The sequence below is a fragment of the Pollachius pollachius genome (genome assembly GCF_949987615.1).
Source record: "Pollachius pollachius genome assembly, chromosome: 6".
In the NCBI taxonomy this organism is placed as follows: Eukaryota; Metazoa; Chordata; class Actinopteri; order Gadiformes; family Gadidae; genus Pollachius; species Pollachius pollachius.
Genome location: NC_136939.1, coordinates 922,756 through 943,823, shown reverse-complemented (window position 1 = coordinate 943,823; position 21,068 = coordinate 922,756). Strand labels below are relative to the sequence as shown.

Here is a 21,068-nt window from a genome sequence, read left to right as displayed (position 1 = left end):
ACTGTGTTGCCTGTCCGCCCTCTCTCACGCTCGACGACAGAGAGGGCTGTCACACACACACGCACACACACACACACACACATACACAGGAGGTGACAACACCACCAGGCCAGAGGCCTCTGCTGATGCTCGTGTGGTCCGTCGTGTGGGTCGACAGCCTCCTGAGGCCGCGAGTGAAGCGGATCTTAAGTGATCAACAGGCTTTTAAAACAGATCCCCCCTCCAGCGTGTTCAACAGCAGAGAGCACTTCGTTATTAGGAGCTGTTCGTTATAAGGAGCTGTTCATCACAAGGATATGTTTATTATAATGAGCTGTTCTTTATAAGGAGCTGTTCATCCTAAATGTTCTTTATAAGGAGCTGTTCATCATAAAGAGCTGTTCTTTATAAGGAGCTGTTCATCATGACTGTTCATCATAAGGAGCTGTTCATTATAAGGAGCTGTTCATCACAAGGAGCAGTTGTTTACGATGAGCTGTTCATTATAACTCATTATAAAGAGCTGTTCTTTGTAAGGATCTGTTTGTTATAAGGAACTGTTCATTATAACTCATTATAAAGAGCTGTTCTTCATAAGGAGCTGTTCATCAAAAGGCCCGCGTCCTGCTTGATGCCTCCAGTTAGCCTCCTAATCCTCGTTACCAGTGTAGACCCACCAGGGCCGATGGACGCTATCCAGAAAACAGAAAGCCTCGATCTAAGATTAATAAATGTATTATTGGTCATCCCCCCTCCCCCCTCCCGTTTTTTCTTTACCTAAACCAAACCATTCCAGACTGGAAATATTGCGTGTCACTGAAATCCACATCGCCAGAAGGAGACTGGGAGCAGGAGGAGACGGGCCATCACTCCGTGTGGTCTGCTCCTCTACACTCTAAACACGCACATAGGGCTTATTAGCCCTTAGAATAAAATGGCGACGCGCTCCTCGGTTCAGGCGACAGTTCATCGTGACGGGCTCCACGGAAACTCGTGACTCGTCGAAGGTGGAGGTTATTAAGACAAATCATGGGTTTTCATACACCTGCCCCGGGATCCGTGATGATCCACTTGATCCATGATGGACCACTGTCGCTTGAACCGTAGAGGACTTTCCAGTTCAATAAACTGAAGAAACAGAGCCACAGGCTACAGCGACCCGCCGCCGTGGAAACCATCCCATAATAACACTCATAAACCCCGGGGGTTAGCCGGGCACTTACATGGTTCTGGCGGGGCTCGGTGGACCGTGCGGGGCTGGATCCGGAGTGGAGAGGGTTCCTGAAGGCAGTGAGTAGCGCTGGTGTCTGGGAGGAAATCAGCGCTCCTCTGGCGGGGTCGTCTGGTCGGGGTGGAGATCTTCTTTTGGAGGAGGAGGAGAGGAGGAGATCTTCTGGAGCCTGCAGCCCGTAGGTCGGAGCGCTGTCTCGGGTTCACTACTCGGGATGTGTACGGGGTCCGTGTCCGTCTGTCCGTCCTGTCCTGGGTGTCTGTAGCACGGCAGCAGCAGCAGCGTGTCACGGCGTCGCCTATCAGTAATGAACGCGTCGGGGCTCGAGCGGCTGGATTAGGACGGGGGGGAGGGGGGGCGGTGACGTCACGGGATGAGTCGGATGTCGAAATGGTCGCCGAGGACAGCAGCTCCTCTTTTTTCAAACCGTCAGTGACGGCGTTTTTTTTTTCTTTTAGTTTGTGTGTGTGTGTGGGGGGGTGTTTGTGTGGGTGTGTGTGTCTCCACAATATGTGTGTTTGTCTCCACAAGGTTAAGGTGGTGCTGTGTGTCTGGATAAAGCGTTACACTGCACGGTTGTGTTGTAATGTCTTGAAGCTTTAAGGACATGGAGCCTCTTTATGGCGGGCTGCTTGTCAACAAAATGGCCGCGCCGAGGAGAAGTGTCGTCCTCATCCCGTTATTTAATACAGATATGACATCAAATGGCGTGAATAGTACAGCTATAGGCCAAGACGTATGTTTATGGATGAATTTGAAAGACTAACGTGTTAATTGAAAGGGTTTTCCATTCGTTTGATTGGTTTGTTGACGTTGTAAAAGATGACTGGAAATGGAGGTCATTTTAAATATAGAGCACGTATAGACCACTTCAGCAAATATCGTAAAGGATGTTACATAAAACCTAACAAGATCATGAATAAAATATTGTTATTATTGTTTTTAAAAAATAGATGTTTCATAATTAATTATTCCTCAATGTGCATATGAAAGCAACATGCATATTCTCACCCATGCTTTATTGAACTCCCTTGACACTTCAGGCTACATTTAGGACAATATAGTTGTTTGATTTAACTGCCACCAAATTATGATTAAATGAGTGATCCAATATTAAAATTAAACATTGAACCATTTATATTGACATGATCAGATCTGTTGTAAATATGTAAACATCTAGGTAAGCCATTGGCGCAAAAAAAATGACATCTCACACAGAACATTAAAGAAGAAAATGATTTATTTTTTCAACTTAAAAATATTCAGTTTAAAGATAAATATTTAACCGGGGAAATACTACAGAGAATATATATGTATATATTTATGTGAAGCCACGAAGGAAGGTTTTCATGTTTGTTTCATGCAATGCTAACCAGCGCTAGTGGATGATCTGCATCCACTAGCACGTCACAGCTAGCATTGGCTAACGACAGAGCTCCAGAACCACATCAGGCGGGTCGAGAGAGGAGGTACAAGGCATCGAGGCACCATCAGTTTTTGCTAATTACACTTAGTGCCCGCTGTATTGCTGGGTTTTTAATTCATCATGTGGAAATTGGCTGAATCAGTGGTATTAAGACATATCATCCTTGTTTGTTGCTCAGTATAGTATATTTAGAACTAATTTATAGACACATGATTTGGATTTAATCGTGTTAAAGGTCCCCTATTTGCCACCTGGCGTGAGGTTCATTAGTAAATCCTGAAACAAGCCGTTTCAAAATGCCTCAATTTATGACATCACAAGTGGGCTCGCCCAGATGTTTGATGAGACATTGACCGCTGACTACAGCGCCTCTCTCCATGATGTGGTTGAACACTCCCACCTGTGAGGTCAAAGAGGGAACCGTTTTGAAAGGGCTTGTAATGGATTCCCGTGTTGCCCGGTGGTCAGTGGCCCTTTAAAAGTGCCTTCAGAGTGCTGGCTTTCAACGACAACACTGAACACGCCATGACGCGACATCATCCCGTTCATTCACGGAACATTATGACGAGGGGGACAGGAAAACGGACAAGAGAAATGACTAAAGTGAGATGAAACACTTGATAAAAGCCCCGCTAGGGGATTCAGTTCACAGTTGTGGTCATAATCAGACGGAACATGGACGACGGCTTGTGGAGCCAAAGCCCTCTCCGCTGGGCCTTCGCTTGTTTAGTATTTTTTTTCTTCAAAAATATCTACCACTATTTAACTATTGCTATTTTTTGGATGCGTTTGTGAAACAAAAATAAAAGATAAAATCTCAGTGACAACAATACCTCAAAGTATATCCACAGGTGTCACTAACGTCTTGACGTTGAGGTTTCCTCCCCAGGTCCACCCCCCCCTCCCAGAGAGAGACATCAGTACACCCAGGAGACCGGGACCCACTGGGGGGTGGAGGTGGCGCGCTCGATGGCCTCCTCCACCCCCTTCACGCTCTCGTCCACGTCGTTGTTGACGAGGATCTCATCGAAGAAGTGTCCGTAAGTGGCCAAGATGGCGTCGGACTCCTTCTGGATGAGCTGCAGGGATTCCGTCTGAAGTGCGGGAAAACGTTGGGGTTAGCACTGAGCTAGATGCTATAGAGCTAGATATGTGGGTGGAATCTAGGTTTAGAACCAACAATCTAGGTTTAGATTGAATGATCCAGGTTTAGATTTAATAATCTAGGTTTAGATTCAGACGTTTAGGCCCAGACATCTGTTTATAGATGTATGAAGGCAGACGTGTTTGTTGATAGGGTTTTTAATATTGTTGAATCTAGGTTTGGATTCTAGATTCTAGGTTGAATCTCGGTTTGGAATGAACCCAAGTCAAACCATACAACATTATGGTGGTATGATCTGATTGTTCTGAGCTGCTCTGGCAACTGACAGAATATAGTCAGTGTCACGTTGAGTTTATGTTAGGCTGGCTGTACAGCGTGCAGTGAATGAAAACAGCCATTCACAGCATAAAGTATGACAGGCAGACGATCAGCAGACCAGAAGATAAAATTCGAGTCACGATTCAAACACAGGGAGAAGGAGCAGGACTTTGGAAGGGATTTTGAAAGTGTCCGCAGAGTTAGTGTTGTGGTGGAGTAAAGTTATGAAGTCGATTCTGCCTGGTCGTATTTCAGGGGCAGGACAGTGTGTAGAGACCCGTGTGCGTGACACCAGCCAGGTTCTGGGTTCGATCCCCAATGTTCTTGAGCAGGATGGCCTAACCCCTACCTGCTCCTTAATGAAATATACAGGATTTCACTGTGAGTCGCTTTAGAGAAAAGCATCTGCCAAGTGACGAGTCCGTAATTTACTCAGGAACTAACGTAACTAACTCATTAACTAGTGAATAATAGTGAACAGCACCTGAGCAGACGTGTTGGTGGGAGCGATGAAAATCACCAGAGGTGCGTACTCTGCTGTCCTGACCAGCTTCAACGTCTGGGGAGCGAGAGAGAGCGAGCGAGAGCGAGAGCAGTTAGACAATATGTAGCAGAAGCAAACAGTCATTCAGAGACAACAGGTGACTCAGAAGACATGACTCAGAGATATCAGACACCAACCTCTACGCCCAGCAAGGACACCGAAGTAAATTAATGTTTCAAATGGACTTTTTAGTGATAGTTTAGTTTGTTGTTCACTTGTTGTCACCTCTTTTCTTTTTTTTTTTACAATTTTTCAGATTAAAAGCACTTTCTAAATAAATGGTGTCATCGTCCTCGTCCCCGTCCCCGTCCCCGTCCCCGTCCCTGACCTGGGGTTCCACGTCCAGCAGGGCGATGCTGCCTTGCTCGTGGATCTTCTGGATGGTCTGGATCTTGGTGCCGAACATGAAGCCCTGGAAGCTGCCGTACTCCAGCAGCTGATTGGACGAGATGCTCTTGGTCATGACGTCGTTGGAGATGAAGTGGTACTCCTCCCCGCTGGCCTCGTCCTTCCGTGGGGGCCTGGTGGTGTCTGGGGGGGGGGGGGGGGGGGAGGGGGTGTTAGGCGGGGCCCGGTTCTGACACGGTACTAACGGTGTGATCCAGATGCCTCGGACACCAGCTTTCCGAGCTCCAGTTGTGACGTCATTTCCGAGTGTCATCACTGAACTCGGTCTGCTCTCAGAATTCCGAGGGGCCCCGGCAAAAGGGGGCGTGCCTCCGTGAAATGCCGCAAGAAAGCTGGGAGATTTCCCCACTTGCAACTCGGAAGGCTGGTGTCCGAGGCAACTGGATCACACCGTGATGAGAGGGAGGGAGGGGGGAACACGGTGACCTACGTGGTGCGGGGTAGGCGAACCGCTCGGGGAACCGGCTCAGCAGGGCGTTCTTGATGTGGCTCCTCCCTACTCCAGGGGCTCCTGTTTGGGGAATGGACTGCATTAATACCGCGCTTCAACCCTCGGACACTCAGAGCGCTTCACAATACCCTCTAACATTCACCCCTTCATGCACACGTTCACACGCCGACAGCAGTGTCATCCACGCAGGGCGGCAGCCAGCAGGTCGGGAGCAGTCAGGGTGAGGCGTCTCGCTCAGGGACACCTCCACACTCTACACTCAGCTAGGAGGAGCCGGGGATCGACCTAGCAACCTTCCGGTTGCTTTCCGTTTGGAAATGACAAAATGTTGCGCAAATCTTCTTCAGACAAATGTTACAAATATGGTTTAGATAATAAAGCGGCCACATGACCGGCACCACTCTGATCACTGATCTGACATCAATAGTCTTCAGATCAATGATCTTGTGACGCGAGACTAAAGGTTTAGCTGCTCAGGTCTTTCTCCTCGTCTGTCAGTGATTGACAGGAGCATGCGTGTTACAATCAGAACCGTTTGAAGCCTGTACATTAAGACGTACAGGAATCAGACGCCCAACCGTAACTACAGACAGGGAATCTGATTGGCTCAACGTCCAGGCAGCTCACCAATGAGGACCAAGGTTTTCCTCTTGAAGGCGGGCAGCCGGACCACCTCCTCGTAGGAGATCACGTCCAGCTGGTCGAAAACTGACGGACACAAGAGGAGGCGTTAGAGGAACCGAAGGAAGGAAGCGCTCTGGGACAGAGGGTCAGGAGGTCAGGAGGTCATGGGGTCTGGGACACAGGGGGTCAGGGGTCAGGAGGTCAGGAGGTCAGGGGTCTGGGACACAGGGGGTCAGAGGTCAGGGGGTCAGGGATCTGGGACACAGAGGGACTGGTGGGTCAGGAGGTCAGGGGGTCTGGGACACAGGGGGTCAGGGGTCAGGAGGTCAGGGGGTCAGGGACTCACTGGAGCTGTGCTTGGCCAGGTACTTGTCTTTACACTTCTTCTTCTTGGAGAACAGACCGCAGGAGGGGCTGCCCTGCGTGGCCTTGCTCTTACTGGCCGCCCGCCTGCAGACACAAGACCAGCGCTTAGATTACAGATACACAGAGTATCGCAGGTACATAGAATATCACACATACACAGAGTATCACACACACATAGAATATCACACACACATAGAATAACACATATACATAGAATATCACAGGTAGACAGAGTATCACACTGTAGAGAGGGGGGTTCTGGAGAAAGACACCAGGGCTCCACATCACACAATGAAGATAGAAGATACACAATTCAATATTGAATAACATTATAGGAGCATCAAAAAATAGATAAAACTAAAAAATATGAAACAAGTAAACGGTGTGATGGCTATAACTCGGAAGCCTACTAAATATTCACGCTAGTGAACACTCCATCCTCTGCCTCCAGAGGCCTGGCGACCGTCGCTAAGGGCGTAGTCGACCACGTACCACTCCTGGAGGTCGGGGGAGGGGATGAGGCCGGCGTAGGAGGCGGAGCAGCTCTCCACGCGGCCCTGCCACCAGTTAGGGTCCTGTGTGTTGATGATCTGGATGATGGCGCCCGTCTGGAACTTAAGCCCCGCCTCCTTGCACGGGATGAGGTCGTCCTTGGCGGGGTCGTAGTGGAACTGGGCCCGCATGTACATCTGGACAGACAGACACACAGACACGGAGAGACAGACAGAGAGACAGACACAGACAGACAGGCACAGAGAGACAGACAGACACGGAGAGACCGAGAGACAGACATACAGACAGACAGGCACAGAGAGACAGAGAGACAGACAGAGAGACAGAGAGACACGGAGAGACAGAGAGACAGAGAGACAGACAGACACGGAGAGACAGAGAGACAGACAGACAGGCACAAAGAGACAGGTTGCAGGGAGAGAGAGAGAGAGAGAGAGAGACAGACAGAAAGAGAGAGAGAGAGAGACAGCATTAGTCACAAGATCCCTCCCCCTTACTGGTCGGACTGGTCAGGTGTTGGTCTGGGAAGGAGGGACTCCATCTTGTATTTGTGACGACTAAGAGCTAAGGTTGTTTTCTCTGAGCAGCGGAGAAAACAACAAATTACTTTATGACTTAATAATCACAAGCTGTATTTGGAACTTGAAACAATTTTTTGAACAAATAATTATCAATTTGGCAAAATCATACATTTTAAACTAAACTAAACCAATAAATAAAGCTCATATAATACATTAAAAGACGTTTAGTAACTAGTGGTGAGTGTTCAAGTCCCAGCTGAGAGGTCGCAGGTTCGATCCCCAGTGTCCAGAGACTGCCTGGAGGGATCCTTGAAGAAGATCCTTGCATTTCCAATAAATATACAACCATCTTACCTGAATATATGATTATATATTTATCATATATGCAGCTGATGGGGACTATTATATATGCTATGGTTATAGTTAATCATTAGTTTATGAATATGAGTGATAAACGTATTGTATTAAAACCAGTTGAAATGTTATTAGGTAGAAATAAAAGATATAGAATAGAAAGAAAGAAACTACAAACTACTTCTAAAATAACTACACATCTTGAATCAGCCTACCATGACTGGCCACACATGGAGTTTACTCTAAGTATTAAGTAGCTTGTAAAATACCAAATAAATAATTTGTCCACACACTTGTTGATCATTTAAAATGTCCTCCAAGCTCAGCATGTAGTGACAGTGTGTGGCCAGCTGGGGGCAGTATGACCCGTTCTACCCTACTGTTTTTCAAGTCAGTCAAAGAACAAAATCTCGGGATTATTTTGTTCGACTTTGAAACGTTCGATGTCTCAAGTTACCTGTGTCTCTCATTGACTTACAGAAGATTCATCTGTTGAGGAACAAACTATTTAGCACAAGAGATCAACAAAATAAGATTTGTGATCCGGTGTACACCCATTATAACCTCATTATCCCGGAATTCATGCAAATAATGAAAGTAAACAAAAAGCAAACATTTCAATCAACCAATCGCAATAGATTACAACCCAGGGCCAGCGGCCAATGAGAGGAGAGGAACGTACCTCACAGGCCCGTGAGCGTCCGTGCAGGTTGGGGATGACCTTCATGGTCACCACGCCACTCGTCTCCTTCTGCAGAGGAGACGAGTTTACACACCGACAGTTTACACACAGAGATCTAGAGTTCAGCCATCAGTTTACACACAGAGATCTAGCACTCAGCCATCAGCAGGGGGTTCAGACGTCCTTCAGCAGGAGACAGAGGTCAGCGAGTGCCTGGCTATAGCACGCTTTGGGAATCGAACCCGGTACCCACCCCCTGTAATCAGACGTCCTTCAGCAGGCGACAGAGGCCAGGAAAGCTCCTCGCTGTAGAACGCCCACGAGTAACCCGCAGGCTTTGGGGATCGAACCCGGTACCAACACCCTACACCAACACTACATCAGCTGGCCCTCGTCTCAGAGTCATTTAACGTAACATTGTATTACTTTCATCTGTCAAATATTCATCATTATAAACGTTCAAACGGCTCATGAGGCCCTGAGGGACGGTGTGTGAGACGTACCAGGATCTTCTGCAGCTGGTCCACCGACTGGCTGGCCACACTCCGGCCGTTGATCTCAGCGATCTCATCGCCTTCGTGAAGAGATCCTGGGGAGAGTGGAGAACCCATCAGAACGTACGGTCAGGTCGAGAGAGGCTCCAGAGTCACCTGTTCAGAGTTCACCTGGACTCTGAACCAGAGACTCAACACTCTGCACAACCTCCCCCCCCCCTCCCCCACACACCCTTCTTACGCACTTATTGTATGTTGTACGACCGAACACTTAAAAATAGTACTTAGCATTGTGTAGCATCTTATCCTAGCTATCTTTGTTGTATACAGGGATTGGGTTAGCCTAACAATTGTAAGTGCTTGGCACTTGGTTCTATGAACATCCTTACTGTACCGACAGCAATATATTGTTGTTTCTCTCAAGTGTTACATTGAATTTTCACATTGAATTGCTGTATCTTTGGACCACACTTATAGCATGGGGTGATTAATGAAGGGAGTTGAGTTCAAAGATGATAACGGCCAACAAAACCCATCATGTATCACTTGGAGGAGACTCTTGATGGATGTTGTAGTCTAAAGATATATCCATCATTCTTGGACTATAACTGGTATCATGGGGCAATGCACCGTTTATAAGCTGTAGCCCAAATAGGCTTTTATAGTCTTGAACTTCAGCGTGGGTTGATGCATTATAGGGTTTTTAATGTAGAATGTTGGTGTATTTTAGCCCTGTGCTTGCCTCCGGTGATCAATTCCTGCAAGACATCACTCCAGCTCACAAGCTCTTCACAGTGCTTGATGCCGTAAACGCTTACTGGTCAGTACCGTTGGCCACTGAGTGTCAAGATTGGCTGGCTTTCAGCTACGATGGATGTCAGTATGCCCCCAGCATCTATCACCAGGCCTTGCGACGACACCTGACCCTGCCAGAAGCCCCCAATGACCTCAGCAGTCATCACGTACTTGGACGACATCCTAATTGCCTCGGAGACCGAGGAAGAGCACGAAAAGGACTTAATGGCAATGATTGACTATCTCCATGTGAAAGGTCAGAAATTGAGCTACGACAAGGCACAAATGTCTCAGCCAGAGGTGATTTACCTTGGACAGAAAATCTCACAAGGCAAACGAGAAATCACGCACGGCTGCACTGCAGCAATCAGGAAAACGCCAGAACCCCGAACAGTCAAAGAACTACGAGCATTCTTGGGAGTATGCAACTACCACAGGAATTGGGTGGAAAACTACACTGCAATCGCCCAACCATTGAACAAGCATCAGTCAACATCTCCACAATGGTCGCCCCACGGATTCAACGAACGGAAGTGGATGACCATGTGTGCGAGGACTTGATAACGCTGATGGAGGAGGGTCACTTCGTCAAGGAAGACCCTCTCCACAACCCTGATCTTGTCTTGTTCACTAATTGGTCCTCCCTGGTCGACGATGGGATCCGTGGAGCGGGATACGCTGTTACAACGGAGCACGACGTCTAGGAATCCGGAACAATGGACCCTGGAACGTCAGCACCGCAAGCAGAACTCAAAGCATTGATCAAAGCACTCAAAATTGCAGGAGGAAAGTCTGCCACAGTCTACTGCGACTCCCGACATGCTCTGGGTGTTGTAATGAATTTTGGCATTCTGAGGAAACGGGGATTCGTAACCGCCAAAGGCACACCAATCAAGAATGGCGAGCTGGTTGCAGAACTGTTGGATGCAATGCTACTTCCCAGAGAACTGGCTGTAGTGAAGGTAAAAGCACACACAAAAATGGACAAGATATGGTATCCAGAACAGCCACAAGACAAAGAGACAGAACGGAAAACGACAATGGCAAATCTATGAGACTGAAGAAAACAGATGAACATACATCAGAGCAAGAACGCAAGGAAAGCTTGAAAAGCGTAATGGAGATGCAAGACACTGCGAGTCGAGAAAAAAATATGGACATGGATTGAGAATGCAGCAAAACTCCATGACGACAACTTATGGAGACACGGGAACAGGACAGTTGCACCACAGAGCCTACTGCCATACCTGGCGACACAGCTTCATTCACTCGGAATGGGTGTGGAAAAGATGCGTCACAGGTTTGGGCAAGTCTGGTGGTAACCCAAATTCAACGCTGCGGCAATAAACATTGTGAGGAGATGTGCTATATGTCTCAAGAACAACCACGACAGGAAAGTGAAACTGCCGATGTTGAAAGTCCCCGCACGCCCGGGTCCTTTCCGATGCTTACAGGTGGACTACATCACACTACCTCCATGTAAAGGATATCAAGATATCCTCTTGGTTGTTAAAAGATTCTCCCGTTGGATCGAAGCATACCCAGTCCGACGTGCAACAGCCGCAAACACAGCTAAAGTGCTAGTCAAAGATTTCATTACAAACTACGGACTGCCTGATCAGATCTGCTCAGACAATGGAACCCTGGCATTTGTTGGACCAATGAAGGAAAGGGGGCGGGATATGGGTAAGAGTGTGTGTTCATATTCAGCCATTGTGGGCCAGGAACAGGTTTCCATATCAGAGAAGAATCTGTTGGTAAATGTCCCCCTACCCCCATTAACCCGTGTGCCTGGTGCTTCACCTGGCCAAACGATTGCCACTGATGCCTTGCCTGCGGTAAATGGGACCATGTTTGTGTGTGGACAGGACGCTTATTCATATCTGCCTCCTAATTGGAGTGGTTCATGTTATGTCGCCTATGTAGTGCCTGCTTTGGAGATTGTGTCAGAGGAACATTTGAAGGGTAATGCTACAATTAGATCTAAGCGTGATATATTCCATCAGAATTTTCAAGTTGCTACTCCAACTCAAAGAGTGTTTTCTGCTATCATTCCACACTATGGTATCACTGTTGCTCCTGATGAGATAAGAGATTTAGTACATATTATTGACGCTATAGCGAACGCTTCCGGCCATGGCCTGACTGACCTTAATTATGAATTGTACGGGCTTAGAACAATGATTTTCCAACATCAGTATCTATTGGACTTCCTTGGTGTGCATCTTGGAGGGTACTGTTTCTTTATCGAGCGCCATTTACACCAGAGATGTTGCACATACGTCCCCGATGCGTCTACGAATGTGTCTAATTATGTACATGACATCTATGATAATGTGGCTAGGCTGAAGTCGAAAACTGCGGGTTGGTCTTTGGGAGGATGGCTCAGTGGGTTGGGTGGGTCTATGTTTTCTCAGATTGTCCAAATCGCACAGCCATTTGTCCTTCCCGTTATTATGCTCTATGTGGTCGTCAAGTTAGCTCTCTGTGTGTTTCACCGGATGACCGCCCCCCAACCGACCCCCCCGGGGACTGCCCCGATCTTGTTGGCCACCCTTAGGGTGGCTGTGTTAGAGAGCCCACCCCGTCGCAAGGTCTGGTGCCCCAAACTTCGCAAGGTCTCTAAGGCTAAGCCTTCCTCTAGGCCCTTTAATTTTGTTTAGAGAAACTGAACCACTTTTCTGCTGGGAACAGAGAGATATTAAAGAAAGGTGGAGCTTCACTGCCGAGCAGAGGGAGGAGTCCAGACAGTCGATTTCCTTTTTTAATTTTTTTTTTAATCTGTTTTGGTTTAATCATGAGTAACCTAATGAGTCTGTTATTTTGTTTATTATAGTGGCCTACACCTGGTTTACTTGTGTATGATGAGTATACTTTCATGTTTACTATAGCCTTTTATGCTTTCTTTTATTGATTTAGTTAATTGTTCATTGTTTACCAGTAGATACACTGAATTCTCATTTTAAGGGTGATCTTTAAACTACGTTTAATATAATCAAGAGGGAGGAATGTAGAATGTTGGTGTATTTTAGTGTCTCTCTGTGTTAACATTTCTAGTCTAGGAACAGGCCAGTGCCTCTCCTACTGTACGAGGTGTTATTTCCAACATTCTGCCATTTGTTATGTCTCAACAAGGATGAACCAACCTGGTCGTCTGGGACATAGCCAGGGCCATATACCTTATCAAGCGTGAGAGTGCTTCTGTTCTCTTTTTATTCACGTTTTCTTTATTATAATACTCGGCCCAACCCTTTGGTTCGGTGAGAAGAGGGATCGACACCCAAGGAACACGTCTCTAAACTGCTCTTCAACCGCATACACTATAGATTATTCAACCTAAGTCTGTATCTCGATGTATTACATCGTGGAATAAACCATCTATTCAACCCTTTTATCCAACCTGAAATCGAACAGTAGTCCCAACAGGTTTTTACAATTTTTTGACTACAACTTCTACCATGCATCACGTATCAATGTCAAAGCATTTGATTTGACTCGGTTAATCTGCTAGTACAACTGAATTAAAAGATAAATAGAAACTGAACCTAAAGTAGACTATGTGTGGGTTAGTCGTATGGACACCGGCCAATAGATAAGAGGATGAACAAATCAATAATCAATAATCAGGTCCAGTACCTTGCCGGTGGATCATGCCTCCGTGAAGGATCCGGGCGACTGTACACTTCTGTTTCTCGTTCAGCTTCAGAGTCACGCCCTGAGGAGACAGAACCGCTCACAGATCAGTATCAGAACCACGGTACTGGCCGAGCAGGTTTACAAGACTCACCTGTTCAGAGTTCACCTGGACTCTGCATAGCCCCCCCGACACCCCTCTTACGCACTTATTGTATGTTGTACGTCCTGGCCCTTAAAAATAGCACTTAGCGTTGTGTAGCATCTTACCCTAGCTATATTTGTTGTGTATGGGGAATGGGTTAAACTAGTGATAGTTAGCGCTTCGCATTTGGTTCTATGAACATCCTTACTGTTCCGACAGCGATATATTGTTGTTTCTCTTTCTTCTTCTGACAAATGTACTGATTGCAAGTTGCTTTGGATAAATGCCCTGAATGTAAATGTACGCGTGCAAGTGGTTTGACTCCAGTTCACTGGAGTCACTCCCCAGTGAACAGACCTTTATGTTCCTGACTCAATGGTTTTGTTCGATCATCGTTTGAGTTAGGTTGAGCTAATCCGCTTGAACCACATGTTGTGCATGATGTTGTTTATGTTGTGATGTTTGGACGCTCGTTACCATAGGCTCCGACGGGTTCTTCTCGAACGCCACCTCCCTCATCCTGCTCAACTCTGTTCCGTTGATGGCGGAGCTTCCGTTGGTGTACACTGCTGCCCCCTGGAGGTCAGACGTCTGCATTACAGCCTGCAGAACCGAAAAATAAAGAAGAAAGGGTTTAGTTTAACACTCAAGGAAAATATGATAGGATTATCTTTATTAAGTAAAATTGTACATTGTTCATTGTACAAGGGGCAGCAGTAGCTCAGGAGGGAGAGCAGGGTGACTGGTAACCGGAAGGTTGCTAGTTCAATCCCGGCTCCTCGAGCGTCGAGGTGTCCCTGAGCAAGACGCCTCACCCTCACTGCTCCTGACCAGCTGGCTGTTGCCCTGTGAGGCTGACTCCGCCGTCGGTGTGTGAACGTGTGAATGAATGGTTGTAGGTCGTGTTGGATAAAAAAACTCCTAAATGTAAACGCAAAATGTACACTAAAACGATACACGGGTCATCCCCAAAGCTCTCCACCAGAGGGACTGAGAGTTCACCAGGGTTCAAGGAGGCATTACAGCGGACTCAGTACAACGGTCAAAGGTGGATCCTGTACGGACGCCTGCTGCAGTCAGACTGCTGCGTGTGCAGACCTGATAACGCCGCACCTTAACCCCCAGGTCACAGGGTTGCCAGAACTCAGGAGGAAAACCAGCCAAGTCAGCTCTCAGAACAGACTCCTACAACCCGGTATAATGGGTCACCTTTCCTTTTCCTTGATCGCTTCGGTCAGCCTTTGTTAACAGCCTTTTGCTAGGCAATCGACATGTTCCCAACTGCTGGTTGATAAGATGTTTAGAAACCAAAATGGTTCAGATAAGTTTCTCCCTCTGAACCTCAGGTCAAAGGAGCCTTTCAATGTAAAGAGACTGGCAGCCATCCATCACTATTCTACTACCTACTATCAAACACTATGAGATCTATCTTTAGGAGAAGCTTCTATCAACAGCCACTCGCACTGAATCCAGACGTCATTAAGGAGCAGGTAGGGGTTAGACAGTACAGAGACAGGTCATTAGGGGGCAGGTAGGAGTTAGACAGTAGAGACAGGTCATTAAGGAGCAGGTAGGGGTTAGCCAGTACAGAGACAGGTCATTAAGGAGCAGGTAGGGGTTAGACAGTACAGAGACAGGTCATTAAGGAGCAGGTAGGGGTTAGACAGTACAGAGACAGGTCATTAAGGAGCAGGTAGGGGTTAGGGGCGTCTTGCTCAAGGACTGGGATTCGAACCGAGCAGCTTCCGGCGGGGTCAAACACCCTGACCTCTCCGCGCTGCCCCTCTTTAGACACCCCCCCCCCCCCCCCCCCCCCCCCCCCCCTCCCCCCCCCCCCCCGTTGCCATCGTGACCGGCCAGCGGTGATGCCCCATCCATCGTAATAAAAAACACAGGAATTACCGTGCTGCGTGAAAGCCTCTTAACTTAATTTATATGCCATGGGACCTTTAAGTAAATGCTGTGAAAGAATTCAGACGACGAGGCTGTGTTGATGGTCGCCTCTTAACCCCTGACCCCATAACCTTTTAAACCGTTGGGTAAAGTATATACAGTAGGCCAACACAAACTTGCACTTCGGGTTGTCTTGACTAAAATAGCCGTTTGTAACCATATGGTACATACAGTATGTATAACAGCAATATATTGTTTTTTGCTCTTCTTCTGACAAATGGACTTACTGCAAGTCGCTTTGGATAAAAGCGTCTGCTAAACGCCCTGAATGTAAACGTAATATTCATGCACAATATATTATATATATCAGAGAGTCCCGGACAGAAGGGAAACCCCAAGGGTTGAGATACCCTGGGCACAGTTTTTAAAAAAATGTAATCGGGATCAAATTGATTCGGATTTGGAAATCCCATGTTTTGCTGTCCAGGATCACCTGATCCACCTTATGTTTTTAAACGAACATTGGATTTGATCACTGTGATCCAAATACCAAATTTCGGGATAACCAACTGAATCCATCCTTGCAATGGGATCAGGGTAATCCTGTTCTTTTGGATCAAATAGATCCCAAACTGAGTTCAAAGTTTTGAAAACCCAAAGGGCAGGTTTGATTGATTTGTAAAATCGGATTACATGAGCTGATCTTAGTTCAGAATCCCTCTATTGCTTTGAAAAACCCATTTCCAAGATTTGATCCAATCCGTGATCCGAAATCCCACTGGATTGCTTTAGAAAAACTTGGCCCTGGAGTCAAACCATTTCAGTACCAGGTAACCGGAGACGTCTGGGCTGCTCTGAGACCAGCAGACCTGGAGTCACGCCAGACACCGTTCAGAGGGTTAGAACACAAGACCTCAGGGAGAAACCTGTTCTCAGAGCAACTCGCCCACAACCACTCCAGGTAGAGAAAACAAAGAGAGAGAGAGATGATGAAGAGAGCGATGAAGAGAGCTAGAGAGAGATAAAGAGAGAGAGAAAGAGAGAAAAAGAAAGAGTAGAGAAAGAGAAAGGGAGAGAGAGAGCGACGGTTTCAAGGGACTGTTTGGAGGTCCATAGAAATGGGCTGACATCAAATGGTATCATATGATGCGATAACAATATATATCACGATATAAAATCATAAAATAACCGTTTCAGAACAGGTTACATAGACTCTAAGGAAAGCCAAACTGCTAAATGTATTTTAAAAAAAGAGAAATATAGCATGTCATTTCGAGAACATTTATTGTGAAACACTGTAATCATTCAACATAATGTTGCAGATAAATAAAATTAGTATTGGGTTTCTTTCCTTAAGTGCAAACCATTCTAAAAGGCACTACACTTAGTTTAAGTCCTTGGTTCTTAAATGCCACCCAAGATGCAGAGAACAGGAAAAACTGGTTTCTTTTTAGATAAGGAACAGACACTGACAATTAGGGATGGGCATGATTAATTGATGATCGATCATTGATTGTTAAGATTTTTGTCGATTACGTGATATTTTTTATCGATCAAAAGGACGTTGCTCAACATGGAGCAAAGAGGAGACGGAACGTCTATTGGATATTTGGGTCCGATATCCAAAAGACATTCCGTCTCCTCTTTGCTCCATGTTGAGCCACCACCCGACGGTCCGACAAAAGAAAGTAAAAAGTATGCTGGAAAACATAACTTAAAAATGCCGATGCATTTAACACATTCCGAGTCAGGATGAGGGAGAAGGAGTTGGATCGCTCCGCAGATCAATGTTTATTACGCTGGATATCCATGATTGTTTACTTTCACCGGTGCTTCCCCCCCCCGGACCTTTTTGTCCAATGATTTAACGTTCTTTGCACACATGCGGGTTTGTTGACAAATTCTGGCACTGTTTCGAAAATTGCAATGTGAAATGGAACCGCACCAAAACAAAAATTAAACATTGTATTTTGCGTCATCAACATGCATTATCGCGATAGAGCGATAGAATTAAAATCTATCGTAGGCCATTTTTTATCGTTTATATCGTATATCGTTTATATCGCGCATTACTAGTTTGCAGCATAGAGGATATCACAGCAGGAAGGGGTCTGTCTTACACATGTGGACTAAGAACACGGACGTCACACAGCAGACTTAGAGAGATTGCGCCCCTGGTGGGCGGAGTATGTAGCACCCTTGGTAAAGGTGCTTGATTTTTAAGATTAAAGATGAGAGTAAGGGATGAGTTTTCAGGTAAAGGGTTTTGTGTTTTAAGGTTAAGATTAAGGATGAGGGTAAGGGATTTATTTTCAGGTAAAGGGTTAGGGTTTTATTTTAAAGTTAAGGATAAGGGTAAGGGATGTGTTTTCATTTGAAGGGTGAGGGTTTTATCTGTATGTAAAGCTGGGTTCATCTACACTTAGCACAGAAAGCACAACTGAGTGTGACGTGAGAGAGACGGGCCAAAGGCAGATGACTTCAACATGAAACAGGACCGACTTTTCCTCCAAAACCGAAGGACTTTCAAGTTTTAGTAATTTGGTCATCGATTCCCTCCGAGCCGATTGTAATACCCAACCAATCACAATGATCAGACAACTGTCATCCCTCCGTCACGAATCAGAACCCGTCAGAACAGTCCCTGCCACCGTAACATCCGGTTCAATCCGGTCGATGAAGATGATGTGGAAGATCAAGGGGAGAAAGGGTTCAGATAACATTTGATTGCCGATTTGGGTTTCGTGAACAAAATGCTACAAAGCGCTTTCTAAAACGACTTTAAATACAAAAGCGGTCTGGTCCAGAAATGGATCAGAATCTGTAGGGTCTGTAGTCTGTAGTCTGTGAGGAATAAAGCCTGAAAGCACATCATTCCTGATCAGGAAAGTGTTTACACATCAACAAGCTAACTGGGGGCTGTTTGAAGGTCGTCTTGTGGATTTCCTGGTTGTCATAACCGCTGACTAACGCCCCCCCCAGTGTCTCTTAGGGAGGAAACACCCACGCTATGAAACCGGTTTGGACGGGGGAGAGACGCTCTTGTGCAACGAACGATCACCATCAACATGGTGCCGTTGTTCCCCATTTAGAAACAGACCATCAGCTGTTTCAGCAGAACACATCACGGGTGATTAACAGGCATAAATTAGCACCAAATAAAAGCTTTTCTTATCACTGCATGATACCTGAATCAGTCAATCTTTACCTGAACAGAGGTTTGAACCAATCACAAACAGGGCCTGTGGTTAATTGTCTTTTTAATGACAACAATAAATACGTAATCTATTTTGATGACGTTAAACAGGGTTACAAGGCTACTTGATCTTATCATGACAGGGTTTATGATCACCCATACAGACACACCTCGTGGCTCCATTAGTTTAACCCCAAGAAGGATGATCCCCCTCCCCCCCATTCATCCATTCATGAATGGATGAATGAATCATCAGCCATAAGCCCCCCAGAGATACAATGGTTCCAGTGCTTCTAAGGATCTATCTCAGAAATGGCCAGACAATCCAACAATACACGACTTACTCCTTCACCTCGTTGATAATCCAGATACTAATATCCTGTTAGGAACCATAATCTCAGCCTATCAGCCTATCAGCCCTACGGCCCCTGAAGTGCTGGGAGGAGGGGCCCCTCTCCTGACCTCCCCCCCCCCCTTATGGTGGTGGGGGGGGTATCATTAGAGGTAAATATAATCCATGTCCCAGTCTTAATGCCACGGTCAGAAGATAAAAATAACCCAACAAAGATTGTGGTTCGTCATGCCACACGCATCCACACACACACACACACACACACACACACACACACACACACACACACACAGTGGTGGTCTCAGACTGATGATTCTGACGTGCTGAAGCTGCACTAAATAAAACGCTGATCATCACGTGGTGGCGAGCGTTAGAGGAACTCTGAGCATGAGGTCTGAGAGAGACGAGGCCCTGGATGCTAAGCCAGCAGTAGCTTCCCCCTGCTGACTCAGCGCATCTCAGAGATAGTGTGTGTGTGTGTGTGCGCGCGCGTGCGTGCGTGCGTGCGTGCGTGCGTGCGTGTGTGTGTGTGTGTGTGTGTGTGTGTGTGTGTCATAAAAACGAACTGATTCACAAAAATACTTATAAAGACAGACCCGTAGGTTGGCTAAAGAACGTTTAGGGAACACTGAACCGAACCATTGATGAGTATTGAACCGGGAGTTCCCTTGGTTATTCAACAGGCCTATCAACCACACTCACCTAATCAATATAACTCTATTTGGTGTTGAATGAGGTGACATTGATAAGGATTGCGTTTATTTAACGGATTATTTTCAACTGCAGTAATCGTATTATGCTCAAATCAAATCATAAAAATAAAACCTATGAATATAGATGTTTGAATCATAGCCTATGTCTTTGCATGGATGTTCATAAAAGACGATTTAACCGCCGTAACAATTAGCTGACGTCAGTGAGATGAGGCGAATCTGTTCCTAAGCGGCGACACCGGACAAATGCGCAAAACCAGACGCACTAAACTTTCCCCGTAATAACCCCGCTGTCCCGGTCTTATCGGGGTCCCGCCCTGAGACAACAACACAACCCTCAACGACACGCTGGGTCCTCTGGATCCCGAAACAACACGACAGCTCGGTCCGAAACACGACAACACCCCGAGAGGAGCCAACGTACCTTCTCGGGTCTGTTGTGCAGCAGCTGCTCCAGGTACAGGTCGGACAGCGCCGTGCGGACCCCCGGGATCGGCTCCAGGGTCACCGCCGGCTCGTTCTTATTGGACTTCAGCGTCATCTTCGTGTTGGCCAGAAGTCAAGTGAACCCGAGAGGCCCCTGATGATGGTCCAGAGAACTTATAGCCGCAGAGACGCGCTGATCGGCGATAAGACGCCGTGATCAGATCAGCCAACCTGGGTCTGAAGTCCGAGGAGGAGGAGGAGGAGGAGGTGGTGGTGATGGAGGAGGAAGGGGGGCACTTGTGCAACACGGCTGACAAAGCAGTCGCTAAGCCGCCGAGGATGATGAGGAGGAGGATGATGATGATGTCAGGGAGGGGAAAACCTCACTGCAGATTTCTCCGAGGGGCGTGCTGAGGAGATGACGTCACAGTCCCTACTAGGTAGTGGCAGAAATACAACTGTATTTAACATTAAAAGTCAGCGAATAAACTCCCCAGGGTGGCCGTTTTGTTGGTCCATATCCGATTAAGACACATAACAGGGGGATGGGAGCGCAAATTAAAGTAGAATAATGGAACGCACAGCGACGCTGCTACTGCTGGGTTTTCAGCAGTGGGCGGGTCCGCTGAGAGGCGGATGTTGTGCTCCTCGCAGTAGTGGGCGGGTCCGCTGAGAGACGGATGTTGTGCTCCTCGCAGTAGTGGGCGGGTCCGCTGAGAGGCGGATGTTGTGCTCTTCACGGCAGTTTGACAGCTCGTTGCATTCATCGGTTTATTTGTTGACGTTATGGAGTAAAAATAGTATACAAAATTGTCATATGGAAAATATTTAGTCTAATGTTTTTAATTATTGCAAAGTATAGTGTGGCGAGCAGCACGGGAAGGACGAGACGGGAGCCC

The 21,068-nt window shown here is 46.7% G+C and overlaps 1 protein-coding gene across 1 annotated transcript; it reads right to left on the bottom strand.

Annotated features, from left to right (window-relative positions):
* Window positions 1-2,432: 2,432 nt before the first annotated feature.
* Window positions 2,433-20,765, bottom strand: mpp1 (MAGUK p55 scaffold protein 1). Its single transcript, XM_079737602.1, has 12 exons — window positions 20,168-20,765; window positions 14,067-14,192; window positions 13,448-13,526; window positions 9,026-9,111; window positions 8,523-8,591; window positions 6,945-7,141; window positions 6,433-6,536; window positions 6,090-6,170; window positions 5,442-5,522; window positions 4,932-5,134; window positions 4,544-4,618; window positions 2,433-3,730 (listed from the first exon to the last, which is right to left on the bottom strand). Exons 1-12 carry the CDS (start codon window positions 20,282-20,284, stop codon window positions 3,554-3,556), a joined length of 1,395 nt encoding a protein of 464 aa, XP_079593728.1. The 5' UTR covers window positions 20,285-20,765; the 3' UTR covers window positions 2,433-3,553.
* Window positions 20,766-21,068: the final 303 nt, after the last annotated feature.

Excerpts from the sequence above, each read along its gene's own strand:
- mpp1 (XM_079737602.1), bottom strand. The coding sequence starts at position 20,284 with ATGACGCTGAAGTCCAATAAGAACGAGCCGGCGGTGACCCTGGAGCCG. Across the intron at positions 6,171-6,432 it reads CCTGGCCAAGCACAGCTCCA|TTTTCGACCAGCTGGACGTG; the intron begins GTGAGTCCCTGA and ends TGTGTCCGTCAG. Across the intron at positions 5,135-5,441 it reads GTTCGCCTACCCCGCACCAC|ACACCACCAGGCCCCCACGG; the intron begins GTAGGTCACCGT and ends CCCCCCCCCCAG.